Source organism: Dendrobates tinctorius, unplaced genomic scaffold (genome assembly GCF_039654945.1).
Source record: "Dendrobates tinctorius isolate UK_male_01 unplaced genomic scaffold, ASM3965494v1 ptg000070l, whole genome shotgun sequence".
Taxonomy (NCBI): domain Eukaryota; kingdom Metazoa; phylum Chordata; class Amphibia; order Anura; family Dendrobatidae; genus Dendrobates; species Dendrobates tinctorius.
In genome coordinates, this window is record NW_027361738.1 from 25,961,686 (window position 1) to 25,985,578 (window position 23,893).

At 45.1% G+C, this 23,893-nt stretch overlaps 1 protein-coding gene across 2 annotated transcripts in view; it reads left to right on the forward strand.

The window, feature by feature from the left end:
• Window positions 1–23,893, forward strand: part of VILL (villin like) — a 156,069-nt gene that overhangs the window by 50,268 nt on the left and 81,908 nt on the right. Inside the window, exon 1 of one of the 2 annotated variants that reach the window (XM_073581475.1) lies at window positions 6,942–7,079. The exons of the other annotated variant lie outside the window; for it this stretch is intronic. Within the exon in view, the coding sequence (XP_073437576.1) occupies window positions 6,957–7,079 (123 nt within the window). The 5' untranslated portion in view covers window positions 6,942–6,956. Of the gene's footprint in view, window positions 1–6,941; window positions 7,080–23,893 lie in introns of those variants that run through there. 2 annotated transcript variants of the gene reach the window in all.

The window sequence follows — 23,893 nt, forward strand, 5'->3', positions numbered from 1 at the left end:
CAACCGGACTGTGGTCTGAAATCCCCCTGCTGCCATGTTCAATACTATCCACCCATGTCGCTAGGCTGCTGGATCCAAAGAAATAGTCTATGCGAGATAGGGAGCGTTTAGTGGAGGAATGGCAAGTATATTCCCTTGTCTCTGGATGGCGCACTCTCCATGAATCCAGCCACCCACTACCCGTCATAAATTGTGACAGCTGGGATGTGTATTCCATCACCCAATCTCAATTTGTCAAGATGATTATTCATGACCATGACCAAATTAAAGTCTCCCATACAAATGACATGTGCATCTGGGTAATTCAGGGCAAAGCTCAGTGCCTTTTGGATGATTGACATATTGGCCGGAGGGGGTTGTAAATATACAGAATAACATATTTCTGACAGTTGATCAGCGCATGTAAACACAAACCGTCCCTCGGGATCTTTCCGGACCTCCCTGGTCTCCCACTGAACATCCCTATGTATTAACAATGAAACCCCCCTTGAATAGCTAGTATGAAAAGTATGTATAAACCATTGTACCCACGTTTTTTGCACACACCGAACGGTATCTCTGGTCAGGTGCGTCTCAACCAGGGCCACAATGTGAGGGCGATATTGTCTAATTTGTGAGAACACCTTAATTTTCTTCTGGGGGAGTTTTATACCTCTTACATTCCAGGTCATACATATCAATTCCGAACCCATTCCCGCCCATCCAAATATGTTGCATAGTGGTGCCCGAACAGACTGCAGAGATATCACATAGATAAGAAAGTTGGCATCGGCTGCGGCATTTACCCAAATAACTATACTCGTAAAAACTAAAACTTTTGAAAAAGAAAAAAACAGAACAAGAGCCTGACAATATAGGAGCACAGTCTCACGCCCCCATCAAAAAATAGGCTAGGGGATACCATCACTGAGCACAGTGTCCGGTATTGTTGGTAACTGGATACCCACCAAAGAAAGCTCCAAGTAGATCTTTAATTAAAAGGATCCGAATTAACAGCCGTCATATTAAGATTCTTTCGCAGGGGATCCCCTATGGGACTGTAGCCATTCAGTCGCCTCCACTGGATCCGTGAAAACACGGAGGTGTCCCCGTGAATAACCCAAAGCCGGGCCGGATATATCATTGAGTACACAATGTTTCTTTCCCTGAGCCGTTTCTTAACTTCGATGAATTGTGCCCACTGCTTCTGGAGTTCCATAGAAAAGTTCGGGAAAATGGAGATCACAGCATTATTGAACTTGATGGGACTTTTTAGTCTTGCAAGACGCAGAATGGTGTCTCTGTCCTTACAATTGAGGAGGCGTGCCAGGAAAGGCCGAGGTGGGGCCCCTGGAGGCAGAGATTTTGTAGGGACCCTATGAGCCCTTTCGACAGTGAATACTGATGAGCATTCATCTCCCAGGGAGGTCTTAAGCCAATCCTCCAGAAACGGCTCAGGATGCCGACCTTCCAAGCGCTCAGGCAGACCAATGATGCGAATATTATTCTGGCGCATTCTGTTTTCCAAGTCATCTGCAATATGCTTCCAAGCATTCATAGAGCCCGCCACTTTCGCCAATTTGGCCTCCATAGGTGTAATGGAATCCTCCACCTTGGACAACCTCGTCTCCACCTCCGTAATGCATCCCTTCATGGCCTGCATATCTTGACGAAGTCTCCCCACCTCCGTATAAACATCTTACATTTTTTCCTTCAGGGATGTTCTGGTAAGGGAGATAAACAGGCGTCTGAACAATTGATGCAGGCTAAGGGTCATTTCCTCCTGCTCAGCCTCCTCCTCACCCCCCGAAGGACGATTTTTACGTTGAGCTTGAGAGGAAGTATTCCTATGAGGTTGTGCACTTTCAGAGGGACCTGGTCTTGCATATTCCCTTAGTTTCTCTGCTGCTCCTGCCCCTTTAAATTTACTCATGGTCGACTGCAGCTTGATCCAATAAGATAGCTGAAGGTATATGCCCCAGGAATATCCACCGAGCACAGCAGGACTCTTAATAAATAGTTACAGCTCAAGCCACATAGATGAGGGGCCACATGAAATTGTGAAGACAGCGGCTCACACTGTATAGATAAGGTTCCTTGCGGCCAGGGGAGAGAGAGGGGTCCCCACTGAGACAGCAGCCGCAGGGGGAGGGTGTGCAGAGCCTCCCACAATACTAACGCCGGACGGTGCAGCGGTTAAATGATAGAGGGGAAATAGCACGCAGGGCCCAATTTTTCCAGGGCACTCACTGCATGTCTCCCCTGTTTTGTCAGCCGTTGTCTTCGCTGCCCGAGCAGCAGTATGAGCGACGTCGCAGCTCTCTGTAGCAGAGACGCGCGTCCATGATGGCCGCCGCCTCGTGGAGAAGCAGCTGCCTGCTCCAGTCTCCCCGGTCTCCCGCTGATAGAGAACCGCTCCCGTCCTCTTATGAGGGTCCAAGGGGGTCCCGCTGTCTAAAGGGGTCCTGGCAGCTCCAGAAACACCAAGAAGAAAGGGTCCAAATGTCAGGATAATGCAGGATCCTGAGGAGCTCTCCCGGCAAGCGTCCTCTCTCGTGCACTACATAGCCACGCCCCTCGAGTTTGGGCAACCTTGGAGATTCGTGTGCTCAGATAACTTTGACTAAGGGTTCAGACCTTAAGTAGCCTGTTAGGGTTATGTCTTATTTACTATCATCGTTAGGAAAGGCCAGGTGATACAAAATTATAAAAATCCAGCCTCCTTTAACCTTGTGCCAAATAAACAGCAGCCATCGATTCTTCTAAGCAGCTGCCTAGCACTGTGAAAATGAAAATGATGGAGGGCCACAAAGCAGGATAAGGCTATAAGAAGATAACAAGTTTCAAGTTGCCCTTTCCTCAGTTTGAAATGCATTTAAGAAATGGCAGTTTACAGGAACAGTGGAGGGCAAGATAACGTTTGGAAGACCAAGCAAAATTTCAGTGAGAGCTGCTTGTAGGATTGCAAGAGAGACAAATCATAACTCCCAGTTTACTGCAAAAGACCTTCAGAAAGATTTTGCAGACTCTGGAGTTGTGGAACATTGCTTTACTGTTCAGAGACACCTGCACAAATATGGCATTCATGGAAGATTCATCAGAAGAAAACTTCTCCTGCGTCCTCACCATAGAATTCAGAATCAGAAGTATGCAAAAGAACATCTAAACAAGCCTAATGTATTTTGGAAACAAGTCCTCTTTGGCCACAATGATCAATGATATGTGTGGAGATAAAAGCCCAGAATTTAAGGAAAAGATCATCTCACCAACCATTAAACATGGGGGTGGATCCATCATGTTTTAGAGTTGTGTTGCAGGCAATGGCAAGGGGAAAATTTCACAGGTAGAGGGAAGAATGGATTCAATGAAATTTCAACAAATTCTTGATGCAAACATAACACCATCTGTAAAAAAAGCTGAAGCTGAAAAGAGGATGACTTCTACAAATGGATAATGATTCTAAACACATGTTAAAATCCACAATAGACTACCTCAAAAGGCGCAATCTGAAGGCTTTATAACGACCCTCACAGTCCCCTAATCAGAACATCATTGAAAATCTGTAGCTAGACCTCAAAATAGCAGTGCATTCAAGACGACCCAGGAATCTCACAAAACTTGATGAATGTTTCAAGGAAGAATGGATGAAAATCACTCAAGAACTAAATGTCTCTTGGCTGGCTACAAAAAGTGTTTACAAACTGAAACTTTTGCATCAGCCCATTTTCCTTTTTGCAATTTTTTAAATGTAAAAGATGAAAATATATAAATATATTTTGCCTAAAATACAATGGAAATGTGTAATCTCTAGCTTTAGTTCTTTTAGAGATCATTTCATCTTCAGCTTGCTTAACGGTTCACAATAAACAGTAATTTTGACCAGGGGCACCAAACTTTTACATACCACTGTATATGGAGGATACTGAGTTGGTGCCCTAAGGCTTGCACCCCTTTGCTATATCAGTTTTCTATAGTGCTGCTTTATTTTGAGGATAGTCTCTAAACAGATATATTGATATTCCATAGATAAATATATTTTGCTACCTGTAAAATCTAAGTAGAGACCATAATGACAATGCTTATTTCATTCTATATTTCTTTTTTTCCAGAAAAATAAAAAGCACAATTTAAAGTATGAATCAAAAGAGTCTTGTTGATATATTTCACAGAATCATTTGTTGTTGCTCATCAGTCAGTCGACAGAGACTGAAGCCCGGGGCTCTCCCAATATACTAAATTTAGTCATTAAATATTAGTCACACAATAGTCATATGTCAGTTAAAGAGCATCTGTCAGTGTTCATGACAGCGATTCAGATATATGTCCCAACCTACGGTAATACCATCCCATATCATTCAGATCACACCACCAAAACCATGCAGGTGATAGCGCTAGTGACGCAAATAATTCCCACAATTGTTAGTAATCACATAGTACTGATCGGTTGTGACACTGTGTGGCTATTCCCCAATTTGATGCCCAATGAAGAATTATTATATACCAATCAGTAATGCCAACACAGAACAGTCCACAGCCATATTGTAGCCTCACAAATGTACAAGACCCGTAATATTGTACCAGACAAAAGTAGTGTTTAGCAAAAAAATTAATAATCCGTAGATGTGTCCAGCAATATTTTCTATAAGATTATTGCAACATGAGAAGACGTGCCCGCATAAATGTATCAGCCAAAGAAACGCAAACAATTGTACAAATCACAGTACCCATAGACGTCTACACCATACTTAGGAGATGCCATGACCCAGTCGTATAGCCATCACGTCAGAGTTCTTGCGCTTTCCTTCTTCCAACATGTCAATTTCAAAAGTTGATAGATCACTTGCTGCCTAATATTTCCCACTCCTTGACAGGTGCCATTGTAAGGCTCAGTCAGGCTCGGACTGACCCACCGAGGTACCGTTGGATCCCTCGGTGGGCCCCGCCCCCGAATGTCACTGTCACTCACTGGTGGTCGCTCGTACCACCTGTGTTGCAGGGGCGGGCTGGGCCGGGTGGCAGGGAGGCATATTCCCCCCCCAGGCGCACACGTGGGCCAGCAGCTTTCTCTGCGCTGTGCATAGCTGTCTTACCTTGACAGCTGCGCAGCTCCGCCTCTCTCCCTCTGCCCTCCCTGGACTTCTGGTCATGTGACATGGCTGTAGCTAGAATGTAGGGGCTCCTTGCAGGTCCTGACTACAGCCCATACAGTCTAGCTGATTCACTGCTGAAAGTGATACAATGTATGGCGGGCTCCTTCCAGGTACAGCGTCTGCCATGACAAGAGGAGCTGCAGCTGTGCCTGCTGGGGATCACTGGGGAGGTAAGTATGAAAAACCTTTTTCTTTTTCTTTATCAAATGAATTAAATGGGTGAGGGGGGCTGCCAATGATGAAAGGGGGGTTGCTGGAAATGATGGAGGGGGTGCTGGAAATGATGGAGGGGTGCTGGAAATGATGGAGGGGGCTGCAAATGATGGAGGGGGTGCTGGAAATGATGGAGGGGGTGCTGGAAATGATGGAGGGGGCTGGAAATGATGGAGGGGGTGCTGGAAATGATGGAGGGGGTGCTGGAAATGATGGAGGGGGTGCTGGAAATGATGGAGGGGGCTGGAAATGATGGAGGGGGCTGCAAATGATGGAGGGGGCTGGAAATGATGGAGGGGTGCTGCAAATGATGGAGGGGGTGCTGGAAATGATGGAGGGGGCTGGAAATGATGGAGGGGTGCTGCAAATGATGGAGGGGGTGCTGGAAATGATGGAGGGGGGCTGCAAATGATGGAGGGGGCTGGAAATGATGGAGGGGTGCTGCAAATGATGGAGGGGGTGCTGGAAATGATGGAGGGGGCTGGAAATGATGGAGGGGTGTGCAGGAAATGATGGAGGGGGTGCTGGAAATGATGGAGGGGGTGCTGGAAATGATGGAGTGGGTGCTGGAAATGATGGATGGGGTGCTGGAAATGATGGAGGGGGTGCTGAAAATGATGAAAGGGTGGATGCAAATGATGGAGGGGTGTGCTGGAAATGATGGAGTGGGTGCTGGAAATGATGGAAGGGGTGCTGGAAATGATGGAGGGGTGTGCTGGAAATGATGGAGCAGGCCAGCAAATGATGGAGGCGGTGCTGGAAATGATAGTGGGGCTGCAAATGATGTAGGGGGCTGCAGTGCAAATGATGGAGGGGGTGCTGCCAATGATGAAGGGGGGCTACAAATGATGAAGGGGGTGCTGAAAATGATGAAAGGGTGGATGCAAATGATGGAGGGGGGTTCTGCAATTTGCAAATAATGGAATGGGGCCTGCAAATGTTGGAAGGGGCTGCAAATGACGGAGGGGGGCTGCATATGATGATGTGAGTGAGGGGGATAGGGGACTGCACATGAACGAAAGGGGACTGCACATGAAATGGGAGAATGGGGGACTGCACATGAAATGGGGGGAGAATGGGGGACTGTCTGCAAATGATGAAGAGAGGGGGAAAGGGGGACAGCGAATGATGAAGTGAGGGGGACTGCAAATGATGAAATGAGGGACAGGGACAGCAATTGAATTGAAGGTGGGGAATGGGGAGAACAAATGAGGACCTGGGGAGAACAAATAATGAGTTTTCAGGGTGATGGGAGTAAATGATGTATTGAATGTGGGGTAGAGCAGTTGATAATGAATAGAGGGTGGGAGAGAAAGACATGACAATGAATTGGGGCGGAAGGGGCATATAACTATAACGAATTGGGGGAGCGGGAGGCACATATTGGGGGACATTGAGGATGCAGTGACTGGTAATGAATTGGTGGAAGAGTACGGGGCTAATTAATGTATATATTAGGTGGGGAAATTGCTATTTATTGTTGGTGGGGGCGCAGTGTTGAATTATAATTTATATTTGGAATGGTGGATTATTATATATTAATGGTGGGTGCACGTCTATTTAGATGTGTAGTGTAGAAGAAAGGGGAAAAATGGGGAATGTGCTGTGGAAGCCATGCTCAAGGTAACTTTGTGTTATTTTACGCAGAGACGAGTCCTGGCTGAAAGAAATGATGGCCGTCTGCCCTGCATAAAAAAGAAAAGCAAAGATGAGGGACATCAGCTGGAGACGTCACTGGTGAGTCAGTGTGCTCCCTGTACACTGACACTATACACTATAACCTGTTCACTGTGCACTATATACAGAGCTTCTGTGTATAATGTCACAGGTAATCACTGTATTACCTGGACACTGACACTGTATACAGAGCTCCTGTGTATAATGTCACTGATGAGCTCTGTATTACCTGTACACTATATACAAAGCTCCTGTGTATAATGGCATTAGTGTTGTGTAATTTTTTATTAATGATCTGTATTGTAGTCTTTGGTCACTATATGGTGGTAGTATGTGATCTGGTTATGGTGTGGCGGTGTTTCTCCCTGTATGTGGTATTATTTGGCACTATGTGATGGTAATATGTGGTCTGGTCATGGTATGGAGGTATTTGTTCCTTATATATGGTATTATTCGGTCGCTATGTGGTGGTAATATATGGTCTGGTCATGGTGTGACAGTTTTTGTCCCTTGTATGTGGTATTAATGGTCATTCTAAAAAATATATGCCACTCATTCCCTTAAAGAAAAATAAATAGAAATAAACCTAAAAAGAGTATTGGATATTTTAGGAAATGTTTAATAAGTAAGACTAGAATATGGCCCGGCCAAAAGAGTCTACCTTGTTGTGGTGGTGGCTTAAAAATTCTTTTGGCCAAAACAAAAGCTGCTGGTTATGTATGTGATCTGGTGTTTGCTGGGAACTGTTAATAGATTGGTGAGGACGTGGTGTAGAAGATGAGTTTTTCCAAGAGCGGGCGGTGGGACTGTGGCAGGCTTATCTCTCTAGTAAGCTCCGTTCTGCTCCAATATCTCTGGAGTAAGCTCGGTTCTGCACTCATATCTCTGGAGTAAGCTCCGTTTTGCTTCCATATCTCTGGAGTAAGCTCGGTTCTGCTCCCATATCTCTGTAGTAAGCTCAGTTCTGCTTCCATATCTCTGGAGTAAGCTTGGTTCTGCTCCCATATCTCTGGAGTAAGCTTGGTTCTGCTCCCTTATCTCTGTAGTAAGCTCGATTCTGCTCCCTTATCTCTGTTGTAAACTCGGTTCTGCTCCCTTATCTCTGTTGTAAACTCGGTTCTGCTCCCATATGTCTGTAGTAAGCTCTGTTCTGCTCCCATATCTCTGTAGTAAGCTCCGCTCTTTTCCCATTTCTCTGTAGTTAGCTCGGTTCTGCTCCCATATCTCTGTAGTAAGCTCCAGTCAGTTTCCTTGTCTACGTAGCATTCTTGGTTCCGGTCTCGTGTCTATGTAGTCAGCTTGCTTCTGTTACAGTATCTATGTAGGCAGTAAACTTGGTTCTGCTCCAATATATATGCAGCTAGCTCCATTCTGTTCCCATATCTATGTACCAGCCTGTTATTAAAGCCTGTTATCGCTGCTGCTTTAATGCAGCGGCAAGAGACAAGCAGGGCAAAAGCACAGCAACTGGAGGGCCACTGGCTTGTGATCGCCCCCCAGGCTGAAAAGAGCCAGCCAGCCCCTGTGTTGTGATGAATCAGATCATCCATCCATTAGAAACTGCAGTCAGAGCAGCCAGTACCGCAGCGCCGGCGCCGCCCCGATCACGTCTGCCCGGCCCCTGGCCCGCCCGTACAGTGCGGCACCCTCCTCCGCCATTCGACTCAGCCACACAGCACACAGGGCAGGAAAGCAGTGCCGACGCCACCCCTGGTGTCCCTCCTCACGTGACCGCGTTGTCTCTGTGTGTGTGCAGCCCGGGACAACGCGTCGCTGCCTCTGCAGACCACCTCGGCTGCCTGTGACTGCATCCAGCGCTGCTGCCTGCTGCTGCTTCTGCATTAATGTAAGTAAAAGTGCAGTGCCACCCACACTGCCACCAATGTACAGGACTCAGGAGGAATGCATTGGCATCTAGCGCTGCTCTGCGCCTTGTAATGGGCCCCCCTCTGCCTGGTCTGTGTGGTGGCACTGGTGGGCCCCCCTCTGCCTAGTCTGTGTGATGGGCGGCCCCTCTCTGCCTGGTCTGTGTGGTGGGCCGCTCTCTGCCTGGTCTGTGTGATGGGCCCCCCTCTGCCTGATCTGTGTGGTGGGCCGCTCTCTGCCTGGTCTGTGTAGTGGGCCGGGCCCCCTCCACCGGGCCATATGTAGTGGCCCCCCTCCACCGGGACATGTAGTGGGCCCCCCTCTGCCAGGGCCTTGTAGTGTGCCCCCCCCTACTTGGACTGTGTAGTGGCCCCCCTCTGCCTGGGCTGTGTAGTGTGCCCACCTCTGCTTGGGTCATGTATTGGCCCCCCTCTACCGGGCCATGTAGTGGGCCCCCCTCTGCCAGGGCCTTGTAGTGGGTCCCTCTCTGCCTGGGCTGTGTAGTGGCCCCCTCTGGTATCATGTCTATGTTGTAAGCTCCATTCAAAATCAATGAATTATTCGCTCACAATTTGTTTCTGTCAAATCAACTCCAAAGAAATCAAATGTACATCAGAGAATTCACGCAGGGAAGAAGCCACAGTTATGTTCAGAAAGTGTGATATGTACATTTTTATTTCAGCATCAAATTTACAGGGGAGAAGCCATAGTTACATTCTGCGCGTAAGTATTGTATCTATGTAGTAACCTCCGTTCTGGTATCATGTCGATGTAGTAACCTCCGTTCTGGTATCATGTCGATGTAGTAAGCTCCGTTCTGGTATCATGTCGATGTAGTAAGCTCCGTTCTGGTATCATGTCGATGTAGTAAGCTCCGTTCTGGAATCATGTCGATGTAGTAACCTCCGTTCTGGTATTATGTCGATGTAGTAACCTCCGTTCTGGTATCATGTCGATGTAGTAACCTCCGTTCTGGTATCATGTCGATGTAGTAACCTCCGTTCTGGTATCTTTTCGATGTAGTAACCTCCGTTCTGGTATCATGTCGATGTAGTAACCTCCGTTCTGGTATCATGTCGATGTAGTAACCTCCGTTCTGGTATCATGTCGATGTAGTAAGCTCCGTTCTGGTATCATGTCGATGTAGTAACCTCCGTTCTGGTATCATGTCGATGTAGTAACCTCCGTTCTGGTATCATGTCGATGTAGTAACCTCTGTTCTGGTATCATGTCGATGTAGTAACCTCCGTTCTGGTATCACGTCGATGTAGTAACCTCCGTTCTGGTATCATGTCGATGTAGTAACCTCCGTTCTGGTATCATGTCGATGTAGTAACCTCCGTTCTGGTATCATGTCGATGTAGTAACCTCCGTTCTGGTATCATGTCGATGTAGTAAGCTCCGTTCTGGTATCATGTCGATGTAGTAACCTCCGTTCTGGTATCATGTCGATGTAGTAACCTCCGTTCGGGTATCATGTCGATGTAGTAAGCTCCGTTCTGGTATCATGTCGATGTAGTAAGCTCCGTTCTGGTATCATGTCGATGTAGTAAGCTCCGTTCTGGTATCATGTCGATGTAGTAAGCTCCGTTCTGGTATCATGTCGATGTAGTAAGCTCCGTTCAAAATATATATAAAATATAATGATTATTAGACAATGTAACCAGTGGGATGATTTCCCGCTGGTTATATTACACAGCGGGGATTGGCATTTTTAAAAATGCCGATATTTCTCCCCATAGACTTCTATTGATATCGGAAATCGGAATTCCGATTTCCGATATTTTACTTTAGACCCTCAAATACCAGTTAAAAAAGACCAGCCAATTATTTCCCATTATTCTCATAATTGGAAATAATCGCTCATCACTAGTCAGCAGATAAAATGTAATATATTATTTTACTTATAGAGCAATGTCTTCTAAACAACCCTATGTTTCTGAAGAAAAATCAGAAGAAGCAGTCCCTAAAAATACCCATAGTGTAATTCCGCTGTCTCAAAGCCTAAATGTTGAGTTGTACATTACTGTAGGTGGGCCCCTAAAATTAATTCCCTTGCTGGGCCCTACACACCCCAGTCCGACCCTGCCCTTCAAGCCGAAATATGCCCCATCATGATCCCATTCAAGTAGAAATATACCCGATCATGATCCCCTTCATGCAGAAATATGCCCCATCATGATCCCATTTGAGTAGAAATATGCCCCACCATGATCCCCTTAATGTAGAAATATGCCCCATCATGATCCCCTTTAAGCCGAAATATGCCCCATCATGATCCCATTCAAGTAGAAATATGCCCCATCATGATCCCCTTCATGCAGAAATATGCCTCACCATGATCCCCTTCATGCAGAAATATGCCCCATCATGATCCCCTTCAAGCCGAAATATGCCCCATAATGATCCCATTCAAGTAGAAATATGCCCCATCATGATCCCCTTCATGCAGAAATATGCCCCATCATGATCCCCTTAATGTAGAAATATGCTCCATCATGATCCCCTTCAAGCCGAAATATACCCCATCATGATCCCATTCAAGTAGAAATATGCCCCATCATGATCCCCTTCATGCAGAAATATGCCCCATCATGATCCCCTTAATGTAGAAATATGCCCCATCATGATCCCCTTCAAGCTGAAATATGCCCCATCATGATCCCCTTCATGCAGAAATATGCCCCATCATGATCCCATTCAAGTAGAAATATGCCCCATCATAATCCCCTTCATGCAGAAATATGCCACATCATGATCCCATTTGAGTTGAAATATGCCCCATCATGATCCCCTTAATGTAGAAATATGCCCCATCATGATCCCATTCATGTAGAAATATGCCCCATCATGATCCCCTTCAAGCTGAAATATGCCCCATCATGATCCCCTTAATGTAGAAATATGCCCTATCATGATCCCCTTCAAGCCGAAATATGCCCCATCATGATCCCATTCAAGTAGAAATATGCCCCATCATGATCCCCTTCATGCAGAAATATTATTATTATTATTTATTATATTAAATATTATATTAAATAAATAAATTATTTATTTATTAAATATGCCCCATCATGATCCCCTTAATGTAGAAATATGCCCCATCATGATCCCCTTCAAGCTGAAATATGCCCCATTATGATCCCATTCAAGTAGAAATATGCCCCATCATGATCCCCTTCATGCAGAAATATGCCCCATCATGATCCCATTCAAGTAGAAATATGCCCAATCATGATCCCCTTCATGCAGAAATATGCCACATCATGATCCCATTTGAGTTGAAATATGCCCCATCATGATCCCCTTAATGTAGAAATATGCCCCATCATGATCCCATTCATGTAGAAATATGCCCCATCATGATCCCCTTCATGCAGAAATATGCCCCATCATGATCCCCTTCAAGCCGAAATATGCCCCACCATGATCCCCTTCATGCAGAAATATGCCCCATCATGATCCCCTTCAAGCCGAAATATGCCCCATCATGATCCCATTCAAGTAGAAATATGCCCCATCATGATCCCATTTGAGTAGAAATATGCTCCATCATGATCCCCTTAATGTAGAAATATGCCCCATCATGATCCCATTCATGTAGAAATATGCCCCATCATGATCCCCTTCAAGCCGAAATATGCCCCATCATGATCCCCTTCATGCAGAAATATGCCCCATCATGATCCCCTTCAAGCCGAAATATGACCCACCATGATCCCCTTCATGCAGAAATATGCCCCATCATGATCCCCTTCAAGCCGAAATATGCCCCATCATGATCCCATTCAAGTAGAAATATGCCCCATCATGATCCCCTTCATGCAGAAATATGCCCCATCATGATCCCATTTGAGTAGAAATATGCCCCACCATGATCCCCTTAATGTAGAAATATGCCCCATCATGATCCCCTTTAAGCCGAAATATGCCCCATCATGATCCCATTCAAGTAGAAATATGCCCCATCATGATCCCCTTCATGCAGAAATATGCCTCACCATGATCCCCTTCATGCAGAAATATGCCCCATCATGATCCCCTTCAAGCCGAAATATGCCCCATAATGATCCCATTCAAGTAGAAATATGCCCCATCATGATCCCCTTCATGCAGAAATATGCCCCATCATGATCCCCTTAATGTAGAAATATGCCCCATCATGATCCCCTTCAAGCCGAAATATACCCCATCATGATCCCATTCAAGTAGAAATATGCCCCATCATGATCCCCTTCATGCAGAAATATGCCCCATCATGATCCCCTTAATGTAGAAATATGCCCCATCATGATCCCCTTCAAGCTGAAATATGCCCCATCATGATCCCATTCAAGTAGAAATATGCCCCATCATGATCCCCTTCATGCAGAAATATGCCCCATCATGATACCCTTTATGCAGAAATATGCCACATCATGATCCCATTTGAGTTTAAATATGCCCCATCATGATCCCCTTAATGTAGAAATATGCCCCATCATGATCCCATTCATGTAGAAATATGCCCCATCATGATCCCCTTCAAGCCGAAATATGCCCCATCATGATCCCCTTCATGCAGAAATAAGCCCCATCATGATCCCCTTCAAGCCGAAATATGCCCCACCATGATCCCCTTCATGCAGAAATATGCCCCATCATGATGCCATTCAAGTAGAAATATGCCCCATCATAATCCCCTTCATGCAGAAATATGCCACATCATGATCCCATTTGAGTTGAAATATGCCCCATCATGATCCCCTTAATGTAGAAATATGCCCCATCATGATCCCATTCATGTAGAAATATGCCCCATCATGATCCCCTTCAAGCTGAAATATGCCCCATCATGATCCCCTTAATGTAGAAATATGCCCCATCATGATCCCCTTCAAGCCGAAATATGCCCCATCATGATCCCATTCAAGTAGAAATATGCCCCATCATGATCCCCTTCATGCAGAAATATTATTATTATTATTTATTATATTAAATATTATATTAAATAAATAAATTATTTATTTATTAAATATGCCCCATCATGATCCCCTTAATGTAGAAATATGCCCCATCATGATCCCCTTCAAGCTGAAATATGCCCCATTATGATCCCATTCAAGTAGAAATATGCCCCATCATGATCCCCTTCATGCAGAAATATGCCCCATCATGATCCCATTCAAGTAGAAATATGCCCAATCATGATCCCCTTCATGCAGAAATATGCCACATCATGATCCCATTTGAGTTGAAATATGCCCCATCATGATCCCCTTAATGTAGAAATATGCCCCATCATGATCCCATTCATGTAGAAATATGCCCCATCATGATCCCCTTCAAGCCGAAATATGCCCCATCATGATCCCCTTCATGCAGAAATATGCCCCATCATGATCCCCTTCAAGCCGAAATATGCCCCACCATGATCCCCTTCATGCAGAAATATGCCCCATCATGATCCCCTTCAAGCCAAAATATGCCCCATCATGATCCCATTCAAGTAGAAATATGCCCCATCATGATCCCATTTGAGTTGAAATATGCTCCATCATGATCCCCTTAATGTAGAAATATGCCCCATCATGATCCCATTAATGTAGAAATATGCTCCATCATGATCCACTTCAAGCCGAAATATGCCCCATCATGATCCCCTTCATGCAGAAATATGCCCCATCATGATCCCCTTCAAGCCGAAATATGACCCACCATGATCCCCTTCATGCAGAAATATGCCCCATCATGATCCCCTTCAAGCCGAAATATGCCCCATCATGATCCCATTCAAGTAGAAATATGCCCCATCATGATCCCCTTCATGCAGAAATATGCCCCATCATGATCCCATTTGAGTAGAAATATGCCCCACCATGATCCCCTTAATGCAGAAATATGCCCCATCATGATCCCTTTTAAGCCGAAATATGCCCCATCATGATCCCATTCAAGTAGAAATATGCCCCATCATGATCCCCTTCATGAAGAAATATGCCTCACCATGATCCCCTTCATGCAGAAATATGCCCCATCATGATCCCCTTCAAGCCGAAATATGCCCCATAATGATCCCATTCAAGTAGAAATATGCCCCATCATGATCCCCTTCAAGCCGAAATATACCCCATCATGATCCCATTCAAGTAGAAATATGCCCCATCATGATCCCCTTCATGCAGAAATATGCTACATCATGATCCCCTTAATGTAGAAATATGCCCCATCATGATCCCCTTCAAGCTGAAATATGCCCCATCATGATCCCATTCAAGTAGAAATATGCCCCACCATGATCCCCTTCATGCAGAAATATGCCCCATCATGATCCCATTCAAGTAGAAATATGCCCCATCATGATCCCCTTCATGCAGAAATATGCCCCATCATGATCCCATTCAAGTAGAAATATGCCCCATCATGATCCCCTTCATGCAGAAATATGCCACATCATGATCCCATTTGAGTTGAAATATGCCCCATCATGATCCCCTTAATGTAGAAATATGCCCCATCATGATCCCATTCATGTAGAAATATGCCCCATCATGATCCCCTTCAAGCCGAAATATGCCCCATCATGATCCCCTTCATGCAGAAATAAGCCCCTTCATGATCCCCTTCAAGCCGAAATATGCCCCACCATGATCCCCTTCATGCAGAAATATGCCCCATCATGATCCCCTTCAAGCCGAAATATGCCCCATCATGATCCCATTCAAGTAGAAATATGCCCCATCATGATCCCATTTGAGTTGAAATATGCCCCATCATGATCCCCTTAATGTAGAAATATGCCCCATCATGATCCCATTCATGTAGATATATGCCCCATCATGATCCCCTTCAAGCCGAAATATGCCCCATCATGATCCCCTTCATGCAGAAATATGCCCCATCATGATCCCCTTCAAGCCGAAATATTCCCCACCATGATCCCCTTCATGTAGAAATATGCCCCATCATGATCCCCTTCATGCAGAAATATGCCCCATCATGATCCCCTTCAAGCCGAAATATGCCCCATCATGATCCCCTTCAAGTAGAAATATGCCCCACCATGATCCCCTTCATGCAGAAATATGCCCCATCATGATCCCCTTCAAGCCGAAATATGCCCCATCACGATCCCATTCAAGTAGAAATATGCCCGATCATGATCCCCTTCATGCAGAAATATGCCCCATCATGATCCCATTTGAGTAGAAATATGCCCCACCATGATCCCCTTAATGTAGAAATATGCCCCATCATGATCCCCTTTAAGCCGAAATATGCCCCATTATGATCCCATTCAAGTAGAAATATGCCCCATCATGATCCCCTTCATGCAGAAATATGCCTCACCATGATCCCCTTCATGCAGAAATATGCCCCATCATGATCCCCTTCAAGCCGAAATATGCCCCATAATTATCCCATTCAAGTAGAAATATGCCCCATCATTATCCCCTTCATGCAGAAATATGCCCCATCATGATCCCCTTAATGTAGAAATATGACCCATCATGATCCCCTTCAAGCCGAAATATACCCCATCATGATCCCATTCAAGTAGAAATATGCCCCATCATGATCCCCTTTATGCAGAAATATGCCCAATCATGATCCCCTTAATGTAGAAATATGCCCCATCATGATCCCCTTCAAGCTGAAATATGCCCCATCATGATCCCATTCAAGTAGAAATATGCCCCATCATGATCCCCTTCATGCAGAAATATGCCCCATCATGATCCCATTCAAGTAGAAATATGCCCCATCATGATCCCCTTCATGCAGAAATATGCCACATCATGATCCCATTTGAGTTGAAATATGCCCCATCATGATCCCCTTAATGTACAAATGTGCCCCATCATGATCCCATTCATGTAGAAATATGCCCCATCATGATCCCCTTCAAGCCGAAATATGCCCCATCATGATCCCCTTCATGCAGAAATAAGCCGCATCATGATCCCCTTCAAGCCGAAATATGCCCCACCATGATCCCCTTCATGCAGAAATATGCCCCATCATGATCCCCTTCAAGCCGAAATATGCCCCATCATGATCCCATTCAAGTAGAAATATGCCCCATCATGATCCCATTTGAGTTGAAATATGCCCCATCATGATCCCCTTCAAGCCAAAATATGCCCCACCATGATCCCTTTCATGCAGAAATATGCCCCATCATGATCCCCTTCAAGCCGAAATATGCCCCATCATGATCCCCTTCAAGCCGAAATATGCCCCATCATGATCCCCTTCATGTAGTAATATGCCCCATCATGATCCCCTTCAAGCCAAAATATGCCCCACCATGATACCTTTCATGTAGAAATATGCCCCATCATGATCCCCTTAATGTAGAAATATGCCCCATCATGATCCCCTTCAAGCTGAAATATGCCCCATCATGATCCCATTCAAGTAGAAATATTCCCCATCATGATCCCCTTCATGCAGAAATATGCCCCATCATGATCCCATTCAAGTAGAAATATGCCCCATCATGATCCCCTTCATGCAGAAATATGCCACATCATGATCCCATTTGAGTTGAAATATGCCCCATCATGATCCTCTTAATGTAGAAATATGCCCCATCATGATCCCATTCATGTAGAAATATGCCCCATCATGATCCCCTTCAAGCCGAAATATGCCCCATCATGATCCCCTTCATGCAGAAATAAGCCCCATCATGATCCCCTTGAAGCCGAAATATGCCCCACCATGATCCCCTTCATGCAGAAATATGCCCCATCATGATCCCCTTCAAGCCGGAATATGCCCCATCATGATCCCATTCAAGTAGAAATATGCCCCATCATGATCCCATTTGAGTTGAAATATGCCCCATCATGATCCCCTTCAAGCCAAAATATGCCCCACCATGATCCCTTTCATGCAGAAATATGCCCCATCATGATCCCCTTCAAGCCGAAATATGCCCCATCATGATCCCCTTCAAGCCGAAATATGCCCCATCATGATCCCCTTCATGTAGAAATATGCCCCATCATGATCCCCTTCAAGCCAAAATATGCCCCACCATGATCCCTTTCATGTAGAAATATGCCCCATCATGATCCCCTTAATGTAGAAATATGCCCCATCATGATCCCATTCATGTAGAAATATGCCCCATCATGATCCCCTTCAAGCCAAAATATGCCCCATCATGATCCCCTTCATGCAGAAATGTGCCCCATCATGATCCCCTTCAAACCAAAATATGCCCCATCATGATCCCCTTCAAGCCGAAATATGCCCCACCATGATCCCCTTCATGTAGAAATATGCCCCATCATGATCCCCTTAATGTAGAAATATGCCCCATCATGATCCCATTCATGTAGAAATATGCCCCATCATGATCCCCTTCAAGCCGAAATATGCCCCATCATGATCCCCTTCATGTAGAAATATGCCCCTTCATGATCCCCTTCAAGCCAAAATATGCCCCACCATGATCCCTTTCATGTAGAAATATGCCCCATCATGATCCCCTTCATGTAGAAATATACCCCATCATGATCCCCTTAATGTAGAAATATGCCCCATCATGATCCCCTTCATGTAGAAATATGCCCCATCATGATCCCATTCATGTAGAAATATGCCCCATCATGATCCCCTTCAAGCCAAAATATGCCCCACCATGATCCCCTTCATGTAGAAATATGCCCCATCATGATCCCCTTTTTAATGTTTAGAACAATATATGGGGCTTATTACAGCGACTGAACACAAATTAGATCAGAGACTTGGGAATAAGAAAAACAAGGTGATAGATTCACATAAAAGTAATATCTGGTTTAATGCCGATTAATTGGCTCAAGTCCATTAACCTTCATTCTCAGATGTATGTGGTGGATCACAGAGGCCGTCACATCAATATCATATCTTTTTTTTTTTTTTTTTTTTACCATTGTTTGGTATTTTTCTTCAGACTACCCCTCACCTCCAATATATTACTGTACCTATACTGTATATATAGTCCCTAACATGAGAAGCTTTTACCTTAGGGAGATTTTTCTACTCATCACAAGAGAATGGACCGGCCCCTGCTGAACCCCCTCCTGCGATAGAGAGCCCAACTACAGCGACATTTAGGAGACTTACCCTGAAAAATGTTGCTTCTGCCACTTTTCCCAGAATTCCCTGCATCGCATTTGCATATGTCACTGATGGAGCGCTGTGATTGGCCGACACAGCAGATTAGTGCAGCCCCGCCCACACAGCCTTATTATAGTCTCCCTCCTGCTGCCATAGGCCCGGGCTGCAGCCAACGGTTTATAGAGCGACAGTTATTGTGAGGCTTGTTATTCATGATGGACGTGCTCTGCTCTAGGAAATGCCCCAGACATTATCCAGCAGGGGCAGGTATAATGCCTCCTTCAGGGTCTGTCTCCCAACACCAAGCAGTGATGGATATCTGCTCTGTCCTAAGAGAAAGGGGTCATCTAATAACTGATGCCAATGAGAGCAGAGCGACTCCATTGATTCCTTTCTGCAGGATGTGATTTTTCTCCTCAGAGCGGTGTACGGACACATACACTTACTATTGAGCCCTTACACATCTCTCTGCACACGGCTTATGCCGGAGCTGCGCACTTCACAGTAATCTCGGTCTCAGTGGTCTTTTGACCGATAGGTGTTGGAATCAGGACCTGTGCCCCACTGATTGGAAGCAGGTACAGCCCCTATAATAATAAAAATGTCTGTAAATGATTGGCACCTTGTAAATATTTTTATTTTTTAGAGTGGAGAGGATAGATATCTGTATAGTCTCTATCAACAGCTATGGCACCAACACCGAGACCTAAGGAAAATGATGATTTTATTTCACAGCCCATAGGGGAGCTGAAGATCCAGTCTCCTAATCACTTAGGTCAGGACTTTTCAGCCATTGGGGATCACTTTTTCTTAAAGGAACTTTTATGTTTTCTCTCTAAACCTTCCCCTCTTGGGCTTATCAGGAATTCTCACTTCTACGTGGGGATAAAATAAAAGCCACCGCACTTTTTGCCTAGCGGGTGCCATAACATGCTCATTGAGGGGTGTGGGACGGCATTTCTGCTTTGTACTTACATTAATTAAATAATTCTCTGGTCTTCATGGGAATCGAACCCACGACCTCTATCATTGCAGGTGACAAATCGTTGAGCAACAGCCTCTGCTGACAACACTGGGAGGAGGTTTAATATTTGAAGCTGTGTAAGAGGGTGCCAGGACTTAGTCCTGGCTAATTTCCTGTGGTTGTCTGTTATTACTGCCATGTTTGAGTGCATCATATGTGACTTGTGTATGTGTGTTTGCGGCCATAGGGCATTATGTAGAGACATTAGGTAGTGTACTACTAGAAAAGGGACACAAGATGGGGGCACTGAGCACAGTTAGATGGGAGCCTTTAGGAGGGCACCAGAAGGGTTAACTGAGGGGACAAGAGAGGAGAGGCTAGCCAGGAGCTAAGAGAGATTTCCTGTTTACCAGCAGAGCAGAGGAGAGCAGAGTGTGCAGCTGAGGGCAGCCTCATGGTACAGATGCAGAGGCAGAATTCCTGATGAGCCTAGCTGACAGAGACAAGGGGTGAAGCAGAGTCCCTCAGCCGTCCTGAGGAGTGAGTGAAGTGTTGTGCCTACAGCAGCAGCCAGTGAGGGAGTCACTGGAGGCCTGTTAGCTAGAGACTGGGGGCTAACGTGCTAGCGAGGCTAATAGGAGAGCCTCTGGAGTCAAGTCAGCGTGTGTGTAGAAGCTGAAGTGACACTGAAGCCAGTCTATGAAATCATCCTGTGTCTGAGAGCAGTCAAGCCAGGGAGGTCAGTGAGTGAGTCCCTGTGGAAGTGACAGCCAGAGTGCAGGAGCTGTGCCAAGTAGTCCAGTGGGCCACTAGCCTAGAGCATGAACAGAATCAACAGCGCCGTAAAGGGGTGAACTACAGTGTAGACGGTTACCTTCATGGTCTGTGGTCGGTTGCAAGGAGGGAAGACGAAGAGCCGCATTCACCGTGTTTCTTGTTCTGCGTTTCTCGTGTGGTCCGCATAAGTGTGTCTGAAGAAGTGAGGTGCTGCTGTAGATGAAGATGTACTGCTGGTTTCGTGCTGAGAGCCCTAAAGGCATCGTGGATGTGCTGTGTCCTGAGGAAAATAAAGTTGAACTGTTTGGCTATGTACCCACATATGCAGAAAAAAACTGACTCCTTCCCAGGAAAAAAGTGCTTTTTTTGCACATTTTTTGTGCGTTTTTTACAGGAGCATCCTCCTGCTCATAGAATATATTTAGAAATGCGGATTTTTCAGCAAAATTAATGAGCATGCTGCGTTTTATTCCAGCGAAATGTGCGTAATTCATTAACCCCTTCATGACCAAGTCTATTTTGACCTTAATGACCAGGCCATTTTTTGCAATTCTGGCCAGTGTCCCTTTATGAGGTAATAACTCAGGAATGCTTCAAAGGATCCTAGCAATTCTGAGAATGTTTTTTCGTGACATTTTGGGCTTCATGGTAGTGGTAAATTTAGGTCGATAATTTTTGCGTTTATTGTGAAAAAAAATGGAAATGTGGCAAAGATTTCGCCATTTTCAAATTTTGAATTTTTATTCTGTATGTGACACAAAATAGTTACTAAATAGCATTTCCCACATGTCTACTTTACATCAGCACAATTTTGGAAACAACATTTTTTTTTTGTTAGGAAGTTATAAGGGTTAAAAGTTGACCAGCGATTTCTTATTTTTACAACAAAATTTACAAAACCATTTTTTTAGGGACCACCTCACATTTGAAGTCACTTTGAGGGGTCTATATGGCAGAAAATACCCCAAAGTGGCACCATTCTAAAAACTGCACCCCTCAAGCTACTCAAAACTACATTCAAGAAGATTATTAACCCTTCAGGTGCTTCACAGGAGCTAAAGCAACGTGGAAGGAAAAAATGGACATTTTAATTTTTCCAACAAAAATTTCCTTTCAGCATCAATTTTTTCATTTTCTCGTGGGTAACAGGATAAAATGGATCATAAAACTTGTTGGGCAATTTCTCCTGAGTACATCGATGCCTCATATGTGGTCATAAACCACTGTTTGGGCGCACGGCAGGGCTCAGAAGGGAAGGAGCGCCATTTGACTTTTTGAATGGAAAATATGCTGGAATATTTAGCGTTTGCCATGTCGCGTTTGGAGAGCCCCTGTGCGCCTAAACATTGGAGCTCTCCCACAAGTGACCCCATTTTGGAAACTAGACCCTCCAAGGAACTTATCTAGATGCATAATGAGCAATTTGAACCCCCAGGTGCTTCACAAATTGATCCGTAAAAAAAAAAAAGTGCTTTTTTTCACAAAAATGTTCTTTTAGCCTCAGTTTTTTTATTTTCTCGTGGGCAACAGGATAAAATGGATCCTAAAATTTGTTGGGCAATTTCTCCTGAGTACACGGATACCTCATATGTGGTTATAAACCACTGTTTGGGCGCACGGCAGGGCCCGGAAGGGAAGGAGCGCCATTTGACTTTTTGAATGGAAAATATGCTGGAATATTTAGCGTTTGCCATGTCGTGTTTGGAGAGCCCCTGTGTGCCTAAACATTGGAGCTCCCCCACAAGTGACCCCATTTTGGAAACTAGACCCCCTAAGGAGCTTATTTAGATGTGTCGTGAGTACTATGAATCCCCAAGTGCTTCGCAGAAGTTTATAACGCAGAACCGTGACAATAAAAAATATTTTTTTCACCTCAAAAAATGATTTTTAGCCCACTATTTTTTATTTTCACAAGGGTAATAATATAAATTGGACCCCAAAAGTTGTTGTCCAGTTTGTCCTGAGTACGCAGGTACCCCATAAGTGGGGGGGGGACCACTGTTTGGGCACACGTTGGGGCTCGGAAGGGAAGTAGTGAAGTTTTGAAGTGTCGACTTGATGGAATGGTCTGCGGGCGCCATGTTACGTTTGCAGAGCCCCTGATCTAGCTTAACAGTGGAAACCCCCCACAAGTGACCCCATTTTGGAAACGAGACCACCCAAGGAACTAATCTAGATGCGTGGTGAGCACGTTGAACCCCCAAGTGCTTCACAGAAGTTTATAATGTAGAGCCGTGAAAATAAAAAATAATTTTTTCTCCACAAAAATTATATTTTTAGCCCCCAATTTTTAATTTTCCCAAGTTTAACAGAAGAAATTAGACCCCCAAAGTTCTTGTGCAATTTTTCCTGAGTACACTGATACCCCATATGTGGGGATAAACCACTGTTTGGGCACACGTCGGGGCTCGGAATGGAGGCAGCACTGTTCGACCTTATGAACGCAAAATTGGCTGGAATAAATGGTGGCGCCATGTCGTGTTTGGAGACCCCCTGATGTGCCTAAACAGTGGAAACCCCTCAATTATATCCCTAATCCCAACCCTAGCCCTAACCCTAGCCCTAACCCTAATTGAAAAATAAAAATATTTTATTATTTGTCCCTATGGGGGGTGATAAGGGGGGAGGTGATTTACTTGTTTTTTTAAATTTTAATCACTGTGAGAGTTTATCACAGTGATCTAAATAAAAAAAAAAATGAATCTGCCGCCGGAAAATGCCCTCTAGTCCCACTAGCGTTCAGCACCGCAACAGCGATGCCTCGACAGATGCTTACAGAATGCTGTGCCCTGTTACCAGACACAGGGCGCAGCTGATAAATGCTTACCGCACTAAGTGTGTACAGCGCAGCTCTGGCGGACGCCACTAACCAGCCTAAGCTTAGGACTGGAAAGTGCATAAGAAGCGCAGGTGCCACTCTAATGGATGCTGCTGTACCTGCAGTACCGAAGTGCCGTGTGCTGAATGACGCCCTCAGGCGCTAATGTGTGAGAGGAGCTGGGAGCCTTGCGGTGCTAAACAGTGCCAGTACTCGGTGCTGCGTATCAAAAGCCTCCCACTTTACAGAAAAAATAGATAATATCCGTCAGGAAATCTGCTCCCAACCACCAAGTGCTGTGACTCCCATCCTTTCCTGCATCTCCCCTGGCTCACTTTCCACATTTCATCCTATCAT